Here is an 11752-nt window from a genome sequence, read left to right as displayed (position 1 = left end):
CCACCTCACCCAACCCCGTTTTCCGGACCCAAAAATGGGTTTTGTAGCATATTAGGAGATCACCGGATTCATTCAACGAAAAAATAAAAAAATTCCAATGATTCCAGGATATGGTGGGGGGGGGGCGTTCTCCCTCCCACTTTTTTTCCGAACAAAAATAAGGAGTTTGTAGCTTATTAGGAGGTCAGGGTACTTGATTCCACGCAAAAAATCCGAGTTTTTTTTTTGTTTTGTTTGCTTTCTTAGTGAAAATCGTGCCGGTGAAAGAATCAAATAACACCCTTGATTCCACGTAAAAAATACGCAGTTTTTTTTTCTTAGTGAACGCGTGCGGGTGTATTTCTCAAAATTTACCGAATATTCTACGTTATTGAACGAAACAAACATATACTTATTCGGCTCCCTAGCCTAGGACATTCAGTCTGTAATAGGGGCGCATAAGATGCAGGACAATTTTTTTCATACACTCAAAAATTGAAAAGGAAAGCGCATTTTTTATATGCCAGCAAATAGTTATAGAAAGAGAAATCCTTTTACGAAAATGCAGCTGATAGATAGCTACTTAAAACTACGGAAGTGTGTCTAAATTTTGTCGCACTACAGTTAATGTCTGTTCATCCTTGTGTTATTGTACCAAATTTTGAGAAAAGACAGAAAGAAAACTATTGAATGTAAGGTTTTAGTATTTCTAATGGTAACATCTCTGTTGTGACAACTCATAATATGTATTAATGGTTACATGTTATTTTGCTTTTATGTTTAATCTCTATTATCTGTTCACTTTTAGAAATTTTTAGCCGACATTAAACATGGTAACCTCTAGTATTTGTTTATTAATTATCACATGTTATCACGATGTACTCCTTCGTTTTTTTCTCTCGTTGTCAACTGAGTGTTAATTCAGCCAAATCAATTTTTAGTCAGCCTTTATTTCTGACATCCAGGGAAATTTTCTATTTCATCGAGTCCTCGTGTGTGTACATAGATATATAGGTTTATCTTGTATTCATGCTTAATTATTGTATTTTAACAAGATATAATTAAACCAAAATGCGGTGGAAACATTAAATATATTTACACCCAACCGTTGATTGTATCTTCTCGTGTTATTTCTAATTAGACGTGTTAATCATCATATTAAGTAACAAAAGTTAAGTGAAAACTATTTTAAGATTTGCTCATCTTTTAAATCGTAGTGCATACTGTTGCTGTCATACTCGTAAACTTTATCATAAAATTCATCAGATTTTTCAAGCATGAGTTTCAATTTTGATATATTCTAATGTTGCAACTCTTCTGTCTTTTTCCTTTGCCTTTCAACATCGACACACTACTGTCAAAGAAGCACTGTTTATGCAGATCGAACTAATCGGCTCAGCAAACTTGTATTTATATCGTCGAGCCCTATATTTCTGTTTATGGTCAGAATGTTATGTATCAATTGTTGCGCTTGGCAGTATTGACGAGTCTTCAGACACAGTGGCCGGAAGCACTCATATGAAAATATAACTGCTGTTTTATTCTGAGTATGTTTTTTTTTCTCCAAACATTTAGCAGTCTGTAGTGGACATGTCCAATAAACACTCCTCCTCTCCCCTTTCTTTGTTATAAGGAAACGAAGTCAGAGCATAGGGGGAGACATCAAGTTGTAATAATGCTAGAATGAAAATGAGAAGTTACATTATGTAAACAGTAGCATTTAATTAACAAATATATTATTGTTATAATAATGAGGGAGACAAAATGTTTTAGAGCTGCAAAGAACTTTACTGTTGCTATTTCTAGCATGCTAGGGAATTTTTAATAATTGAATTTTGCTTGACGTTTTGGAAATGGATTTTTTTTTAATGAAATATGCAAACACTAGCTAAATTATTGCTTACTATGCAGATAACATCTTTGACTTATCTATTCGTTCACAGTATCTCTTCTGTTCTTTCTATGTATCCCATCATTATCTCCACTCTAAAGGACTTTTAGCAAAAGATATGATAGTCAGTAATATGACGCAGTACAGAAATTTATTAAACACCTTGTAAATCAATATGCAAAGGTTATCAGAATATACATTCAAATAACCATGATAAATTCGATTAGTACAAACATTAGTTTCATTCAAGAATGTCATAATGCAGAAAGTCAACTGTATACAGAGAGAATCAGAAGGCAATAATTTTATTTTAATCTAATAAAACAATTTATTTTACACACTTTTAGAACGCTGAACAATTGTGTGCAACAGGGACCTTTTATTGTGTACAAACCATAAAGTTTAGACCTCAGTCTGACAAGAATATAGTGGAAGACATGAATAGATTTGGTTTCACTTACTACATATTTACATGGGTTCAACTGCCTTTTAGATGAAGTTGGATATAAATTCCATAGTACAGACGCTAGTACTACTGAAGAGACTAAATTCTGCAAGCCGGATAAATTGACATAACACCATTTTGAGCATGGCCGTTGCCAGTACCGCCTGACTGGCCTTCATGCCGGTGGCACGTAAAGGCACCCACTTCACTCTCGGAGTGGTTGGCGTTAGGAAGGGCATCCAGCTGTAGAAACTCTGCCAAATCAGATTGGAGCCTGGTGTAGCCATCTGGTTTCACCAGTCCTCAGTCAAATCGTCCAACCCATGCTAGCATGGAAAGCGGACGTTAAACTACGACGATGATGATGATGAAACTCATCACAGCATACAACTTGACAGTCAAGAGAAAAATTAGGTATGAAGAGTCAGAATTACTCAGGAACATAATAACCAGGAAAGCATGTTCTGGATGAGGCTGATAGAATGAGAAGCTTCAAACGATGTGGTCAATTCAACAACGTACTAGCAGCAACTGAATTAACTTTGTTTGAAGGCACATTCTAGCCTTGGGTGGAAGTTGTTTGAATGTGTACAACGCCAACCCTACCTGGTTAGTGTCTGTCCAAACAACTAACTTGTGCTCCAGGAAAAAGAGAAATTTATCCTGTCTTCCTACAGACTCACCTGCACACTACATTATCCACTTGCACTTCATAGTCATCCTTATGTATGTTTTCTCTGTAACTATTTTCTCATTTTTCTTTATTATTCCAACATCTCTTTGTGTTACTATTTCATTGTCCTTTTTACCTTATATTCTTTATTTCAGGATTTATGGTGACATTGAGATGGTAATTGCTGATCCAAGATTTATCAAGGACTTTGGCATACTTTGAAGAAAGAAGACAGACATTATCAAAAAACTCAATTAACTATTCTTTATGACCTTGATTAGGTTTCTGTGAAGTTTAAATTATGGTTATAAACAGATAATACAATATAGACTTGATAACATAATATCTATCTTGGTTTACGTGTAATTTCTTTTGTATCTGAGTGTCTATCGAAAACTAGGGTCAGTTTACTTGCTGGTTTTTAATTCCAAGAATGGACTCTAGGAAAAAACAAAAACTGTCCAAATAAAATATCATGAAACTGTTTCTTTATGACTGAGACATCATCAGTCTTTATCAGATATCACTTTTTAGTTCAAAAGAAAATACATTGCAACTTCAATATTTATTAAGTGGATTCAAGCACTTTAGTATTCTCCATGGAGGTATTTGACAATAACAGAATATTTTAGAATATTTGTGTAGTAATTATGGAGAATAAACTGGGTGAGAGTCAGGCTTGTGATCAAACAGAGGCTGAATCCAGTGACATATCTTATCAGACATATGAAGATACAGAGAAGGTATCATATTACTTTCAAAGTGATATGAAAACATTCACACAATCTGATACCTTATTTAAGCAAAAATTGCTTCATAAAAGCTCAAAGCTTAAATATTTAAAAATTTATAGTAAAACAATTGCTAAAACCAGTTCTTTATCTTTGCATAAAAATGTTCAGAAGGATAAGAAAGTTTATCAATGCATAATCTGTGACAAAGCCTTTTCTGACAGCGGTAATTTAACTAAGCATAAACGTATTCATACAGGTGAAAAACCTTACCAGTGTGATATTTGTGGGAGAGCATTCTCTCAGCAAGCTCATTTGACTACACACAAATATTCTCACTCAGGTGAGAAACCATATTGCTGTGATATCTGTGGGAAAAGATATTCTCAAAGTCATAAATTAACTATTCATAAACGAACTCACACAGGAGAAAAACCATATCAATGTGGTATTTGTGCTAAAACATTTTCTGGAAGTTCTTATTTGAATAGACACATATCCATTCACACAAATGAAAAGCCATACAGCTGTGATGTCTGTGGGAAAGCATTTTCTCAAAGAGGTAACATGATTCATCACAAACGTATTCACACAAGTGAGAAACCATATCACTGTGATATCTGTGGAAAAACTTTCTCTGCTTGTCAAAGTTTAACTATTCACAAACAGGTTCACACAGGAGATAAACCATTTTACTGTGATATTTGTGAGAAAACCTTCTTTGACAGAACTGGATTGACTAGACACATACGCACACACACTGGTGAGAAACCATATCACTGTGATATTTGTGATAAAACATTCTCTCAGAATGCTCATTTAACTCAACATTCACGCATTCATACAGGTGAGAAACCATACCACTGTGATATCTGTGGTAAAACATTTTCTCAGAGCAGTCATTTGACACTTCATGTACGTGGTCACACAGGTGAGAGACCATACAATTGTGATATTTGTGGTAAAGCATATGTTGATAAGCAGAGTTTAACACGTCACAGATCTGTTCACACAGGCAACCCATCCAGTGCCATGTCTGTGAAGAAGCATTTTCTAAAAGTGGTACTTTGATCCCAAAGAAAGTCAAATGATAAAACAGTAGAATTATTTTAAAAGAAATTGTATATATAATTACTTCGTAATGGAATTTCTGTGTGACAGTTAATGTAATGTTATAAACATTATGCAAAATATTTGAAAGCCATGTTTATATACTATTGTTTTGTTAATTGAATTATTAAAGAATATTTTGTATTATTAAATATCATATTGTAATATTTATGTCTTTCTAAAACAATCTTCCCAGTCTTATTTTTATTATCATCCATCAGAATGAAATGGAATCTCTATAACCTGCTGATTAGAAACATCCTCGCCCCTAACCAGATGCCACTTCTATAACTTCACCTCAAAAATACACCTATAAGCAATCTAAAATCCCAGAATAATGTCACTCAAAATTTTAACCAACTTCATCTACCTCATTACATGCAGACTTTGCAATGCACTAGACAAACGAAACAGGACAGCATTTAGATGATCGTTTCTGTGTAGGTCTCTTAGTATTCACCATTACATACCCATAGCTTACTATTTTGGCTCAGCTGGCTGCTCCATTTACCACATTTTGGTAACCAGATTTTTCCAACACCAGTCTTCTATATTCTCACAAACAAAAAGTTTATGTACCTTTATATTTGATACTACCTCTCACATGGGGGCTGAATGAATAATACTTATTGCAATTTTATTCCCTTGACCATTGGTGTTTAAGGTTGGATTTGGATGCATTGATTATTTAATATTGCGCTCATTAAGTTATGTATGTGATGTTCCTTTTTAAAACTTCACTTAAACATCCCAGATGATTCATTTTACTTGTGCTTACATTTAATATGAAATAATACTTTTAGTAAAATCTTTTTATAGGATATTAATTGTGGAATGTGTGTTGTTTTCAACAATGCAAAGAAAAAAAGAAAAGTAAAGCCAGGACTGATTTAAGTTACTTTGGGCAGTCTTTGTATTTATCAATGAGGGTTCTCTCACCCATGCCTTTGGGTCAAAGGAAAGGCAAGCCTATATATCTGACATAGACAACCAAGATTCAGAAATGCTAGATCGAAAAACTTTAATGAGGCCTCCATTTGTACATTTAATGGATGGCCACAATCATTAAGTTTGTCTATTCTTGCCAACAGATAATGTTTTTTGTCCTGCCAGAGTGTTCATCCAGCCTCCATAAACTAAGGTAAAGCCCCAGTGTATTGCCAGTTAAGTTACCAACAGCCTAACCGTGAGACTGATAGGCTACCATTAGCAGATCATTTACATAGTAAAGAACTATAAACCATAAATGTGCCACCAACACAATTTTAACCATAGATTTAATTAACAAAAAGAAGATTGAAGGTTGGCCATGGCATACACAAACATAATCACATGAAAAAAATCACATCTTTATTTACTCCAGTATAACATAATTGTTTCACGCTACTTGTTTGGTACTTCATATTTGCAATAATAAAATTCTCTGAAGGACAAGATTTAGGCTAACTCTTACATCAAAATATGCATTTATATTCTGTAGAAATAACTGATTAAAATGGATTTTCTAATGTAAAACCACTGATAAATTAACTGTGTCAGTAAAATATAACCAGACTAGATCTTAACCTTTTCATTACCATATTTCTGTTGAAATTCACTGCCTTTCTTACAAAGAATTTTGAAATTAACATAAAATTTTGTCAAATAACTTTTGTTATTATCAAACAGGTGTTTGGAACTTGATTTAACATGAAATTTTGAAAGGATTGAATTTAGATCACTTTCAAGCAGGGAAATTGGTATCACAGAACCAAGGACAGTCTCAGATGTCTTGGTATGAAAAAGGTTAAGTTCATCCATTCTAAATCAGTTGAAAATGTAACCACTACACATTTTCAAACAGTAATACTTTTCAAAACTACAAATTCATAGTTTAGGCCAGGTTAAAGATTACCTTGACACTAATTCTAAATCACAATGTCATAGAGGCTTCTGGAACAATGTTCACAAAAGTTCAACTCTGACAGAAAGAACTGTAAAAATGGTTCTAAGTAGTGAAGTTATATTTTCACAGAAATCAATACAGCAGCAATTACATATATATATAAATCAACTACTTTAGGAAGTTGAGAATAAATATTACAACTGCATGAATCACCAACATCTCAACTTGATATTTGCTACTTTATCCATTAGGTCATCTGACATGTTTCACGGTTAACCTGAAACTGGTAGGAGATACCTGCATTACGTGCCACATAGTAGGATCAAACACAGAATGATATGGTAAGAAAGTAAAGTTGTTAATCACACAATTATGGTTATGTAGGGTGATCAAAAAGAGTCATGAATTGACATAGACAATGGAAGGAAGTAATGACACCTGGTCTAAAACTGCTAAGCAACACATACAATTGGTTTGAGATAGACAGAGTTTATGTTTTATTGTCCAACAGTTTTAAACACGAAAAAAAATATATATATAAATTTTCTTTTAAATGTTAAAATAAAACCATGAAGGTGATGATATTGGAGAAAAGCCACTAATTTGGACAAAGAGTAGACCTATAACTTTACCCTACATTATCCTTTGATGTACTTGAACACATCATCAGTGATGTTTCCAGAGACCATTGGATGTTCCAGGTCTTTCAACAATCAAGCCCACCAGCCAGAGTTGATCAAGCCCCAGCTTTTGTCCTATTAGCACTAACCCTCCCAGGGTTCACATCTTCTAATTCACTGCCACTTTGAGGCAACCTCTGCTGCTTCCATTGACAACTTAATGGTCTTCTGCCGTCAGGCCTATGGTACTTAGCATAATTATAACTGAATATGAAGCAACTAACATGCAGATTTGCATATATATCATACATTTTACATGATTTATCATGCAGTGTTTTTATGTGTGAAAAACCAATGTAATAGACAGGACATGGATATGTTGCTTGTTTTGTGATATAATTTATTCATGTTTGGTGATGGTTCCAATGTTCACAAAATGGACTCTGTCAGTACAATACAATCTCAATTTATTAAATGTGCAATGAGGATTCCACCTATATTCAGACCAGGCATGACCAGCTCTGAAAACTTAAAAGGCATGAATGACTACAGGAATTTTTTTCAACCAATTTCAGCAAGCAATGTAACCAGTAAGGCAGTAGACTTTAAAGACAACTGTGAATTCCTGCCAAATTGTATTTCTAAAAGTTTTGCTCAATGTTATTTAAAGTTGGAATATTGAACCTTTGGTGCTACACAAAATTCTGTTACTCAGTTCCATAAGAGATGCTCTCACTTTCTTCTACTTGTTTTTTGCAATAACAAGCAAAAGGTTATCAAACTTGGGTTGTAATGCTGGCATACATATTTATATACATGCAAATATCTTTCCATATAATTACTAGCCTTGCTCTGTTTATACTATGTACAGTTATACATAACACTATCAACTAAAGTATTATTTTCATCTTACGCAGTTTAAAACTTTAAATATCACAAAACATACTTTTATTACAATTTATACATTGTATATATGTAAATACAATTAATTGATTAATAAATATATGAACTGCAAAACATTAATTGATGGGTAATTCATGTAGAACACAGCCTCTTACCTTTACCACTCACTTCTACCTAATTATCATGATCAACCTGACAAATTGTTGTTGTTGTTGTTGGCACTCCGTCGCTTACGTTGTCGAGGGTTCCAGTTGATCCGATCAACAGAACAGCCTGCTCGTGAAATTAACGTGCAAGTGGCTGAGCACTCCACAGACACGTGTACCTTTAACGTAGTTCTCAGGGATATTCAGCGTGACACAGTGTGACAAAGCTGACCCTTTGAATTACAGGCACAACGGAAACAGGAAGTAAGAGTGAGAGAAAGAGTACAGCAGGGTTTGCCACCATCCCCTGCCGGAGCCTCGTGGAGTTTTAGGTGTTTTTGCTCAATAAACACTCACAATGCCCGGTCTGGGAATCGAAACCGCGATCCTATGTCCGCTGCCCTAACCACTGGGCCATTGCGCCTCCACTCCTGACAAATATAATATTTAAGGACATTGTTTGAATAAGTGAAACAAGTTTATTGCTTATAGACATAGTTCATTTCAGATTACAGCATTCAATGTATCTTTTCTAAAGACAATAGTGTATGATTTAAAAGAAATTTTGTTGCATAGAGGCTCTCTCTTTGGTTCAAACTTTTATGATTCATCTTCCGTTCAGGTCTTTGCTAAATTACTATTCTGAGGCAATGTTTACCATAGGTTATATTTTAGTGCCATGCTTTATGTCTAGTGTGAATGTGTTTATGATTTGATAAAATTCCACTATGAGAGAATGTTTTACCACAAATATCACAGCAGTATGGCTTTTCACCAGTATGAATACGTTTGTGACTAGTCAAATGAGTATTCTGAGAGAATGCTTTCCCACAGATATCACAGTGATATGGTTTTTCACCTGTATGGAAACGTTGGTGAATGTTTAAGCTATCATGTCGTGAGAATGTTTTACCACAGGTTTCACAGTGATAGGGTTTCTCACCTGTGTGAAGACGTTTATGGATTGTTAATTTACCACTTTGAAAGAAATTTTTCCCACAGATATCACAATGGTATGGTTTCTCACCTGAGTGTATACGTTTGTGACACGTTAAGCCGCTGTTGTGGGAGAATGTTTTATTACAAATATCACAGTGGTATGGTTTTTCACCAGTGTGAATACGTTTATGACATGTTACACCACTAGTATGTGAGAATGTTTTACCACAGATATCACAGTGATAGGGTTTCTCCCCTGTGTGAATACGTTTATGACAAGTCAAAGCACTATTGTGAGAGAATGACTTACCACAAATATCACAGTGGTACGCTTTCTTCCCTGTATGAACACATTTATGACTAGTCAAATTACTATTCCCACAGAATGTTTTGCCACAGATATCACAGTAATATGGTTTCTCACCCGTGTGAATCCGTTTGTGACGATTTAATTTGCCTCTCGCAAGGAATGTTTTACCACAAATATTACAGTTGTATAATCCATCACCAATGTGGAAACATATATGACAAATTAACTGACTTCTCTCAGAGAATGTTTTATCACAGGTGTCACAGTGATAGAGTTTATCTGAAGTGTGAATACATTTATGTAAAGACAAAAAGTTTTTTATTAGGAATCGTTTACCACAAATTTCACATTGGTAACGGAGTGAGCTAGTGTTGAGTATCTTATGTTTTGAGGTATTAGTTCTTTGTGCAAATATTTTACCGTTGTTACTACTGAGATTTGATTTCTTTTCAATGTACATTGTTTGATTAGATACACAAAGATTATCAGGGTGTTTTTCACCATGAACCTCACTCCTACACAGTTTCCCATCCATAATTTACTCTTTTGCCAATATTTCAAAGAAGAAGCAGATATCAGACACAACAAAAATATAGTTCTGGTGTAATGTCAAATTTTCTCCAATATGACCATCACCATCTAACCAATATATTTCCAATCAACACCACAATTATTAATGAAATTTAATCATAGTTAGATAAACTGTCACAAGCTTTCTTGATGATAATGTAATTCTGCAGTCTTTAAAATTTCATACATTGGTTGATGTTCTCTCAATGTCAACAGAAAATCTGAAATAAAAATTAAAAAATAGACAAAATCTCTATATAACAGCCAAATAATTGTTGGTTGATTGATTTCTCTAATCATGCTTTACATTGTATAAAGAGAGGGAGTTAACATAGTGGTGCATAATGAGGGCATATACGAGGCTTGGTGTCAGGCAATAACTTTCTGAAAAATAGACATTTTTTTAATGAAATTTTGTAAAGATAGGCCTTCAATGGAGTAGATTGCAACAGTATTGATAATATTTAGAAACATAACATATTTGTTGCAAATTTACAAATGAGAAATTTGCTTTCGTAGCGGGAGAGAGAGATACTATATGTCCCGGTGTCCTGTCCCATTAGCAAATTTGTGCCGTTTGGCTATGAAATGTCTCGGAATGTTCATATAATAGATTATGTACTCTAATTCTAAGAAGGTAAAACTAAAAATGTTGAATTTGGCAAGGAGTCCTAACCCTGCCATGTATGATTCAAACACAAACTAATGAACATACTCATGTCACAGGTGAGTGTAAGCCTAGCACTATGTGTCTTTCCCAGGTGTCCAGTGGATGTGTAGTGAAGGCGCATGGCTTAGTGGTTAGTGTATTCGGCTCACGATCGTAAGATTACGAATTCGATTTATGGCGACAAGTTGTGTCCTTGAGCAAGACGCTTTATTTCACGTTGCTCCAGTCCACTCAGCTGGCAAAAAAAATGAGTTGTTCCTGTGCTTCAAACGGCCAGCCTTGTTACATTTTGTGTCACGCTGAGTCTCCCTGAGAACTACGTTAAGGGTACGCGTGTCTGGGGAGTACTCAGCTACTTGCACATTCATTTCACAAGCAGGTTATTCCATTGATTGGATCAACCGGAACACTCGTCGTCGTAATCCGCAGAGTGCCAGTAAAGTGGCTGTATGGCGTACCTATGTTGTATTAACACTCTCAAGTCACAAGGATTTGATTAAAAATAACTAATTCTCGAGATTCAGGATATATTATACGATTAATAGAAGTTTACGGATTTCCCCAAGCATGTTCTAACTCGCTGTTTGAAGTTCAGAAATATATTAAAAGAAACAAAAAAATGCACATAATGGAAAGTTCTTTACACAAGCACCTACAGTTTGAAGATTATCCTGATTTAAACCCAAGTAATTTTGGTATGCTTATCTGTGTGTGTGTGCGTGCGTGCGTGTAAGAAAGAAACTTGTGGAATCGGCAAAATATAAAGAAAAAAATTAGTTACAAATGTTTAGGGAAAGAAACTAAAAAAGATAATAAATACCCGAAAATACAGTCTGTTGATAGTTAGGCTTATGTAATTTCTCGTCACTTAGTGTAATAG

The 11752-nt window shown here is 34.6% G+C and overlaps 2 protein-coding genes across 4 annotated transcripts; one reads left to right on the top strand and one right to left on the bottom strand.

Moving 5' to 3' along the window:
* Positions 1 to 182: 182 nt before the first annotated feature.
* Positions 183 to 4986, top strand: LOC106881334 (zinc finger protein 239). Of its 3 annotated transcripts, none has more exons than XM_014931687.2 (3): positions 183 to 671; positions 1346 to 1526; positions 3144 to 4986. In XM_014931687.2, exon 3 carries the CDS (start codon positions 3639 to 3641, stop codon positions 4788 to 4790), a length of 1152 nt encoding a protein of 383 aa, XP_014787173.1. In that variant the 5' UTR covers positions 183 to 671; positions 1346 to 1526; positions 3144 to 3638; the 3' UTR covers positions 4791 to 4986. The 3 variants fall into 3 exon arrangements, with proteins under 3 accessions (XP_014787173.1, XP_014787172.1, XP_014787174.1); XM_014931686.2 differs by having other exon boundaries at positions 1343 to 1526; XM_014931688.2 differs by lacking the exon at positions 1346 to 1526.
* A 69-nt stretch (positions 4987 to 5055) lies between these two features.
* Positions 5056 to 11752, bottom strand: LOC128248337 (zinc finger protein 664-like). The gene is made up of 2 exons (XM_052969345.1): positions 11693 to 11752; positions 5056 to 10423 (listed from the first exon to the last, which is right to left on the bottom strand). Exon 2 carries the CDS (start codon positions 10165 to 10167, stop codon positions 9055 to 9057), a length of 1113 nt encoding a protein of 370 aa, XP_052825305.1. The 5' UTR covers positions 10168 to 10423; positions 11693 to 11752; the 3' UTR covers positions 5056 to 9054.

Source organism: Octopus bimaculoides, chromosome 7 (assembly GCF_001194135.2).
Source record: "Octopus bimaculoides isolate UCB-OBI-ISO-001 chromosome 7, ASM119413v2, whole genome shotgun sequence".
Taxonomy (NCBI): domain Eukaryota; kingdom Metazoa; phylum Mollusca; class Cephalopoda; order Octopoda; family Octopodidae; genus Octopus; species Octopus bimaculoides.
This window is presented reverse-complemented; position numbering and strand designations above follow the sequence as displayed.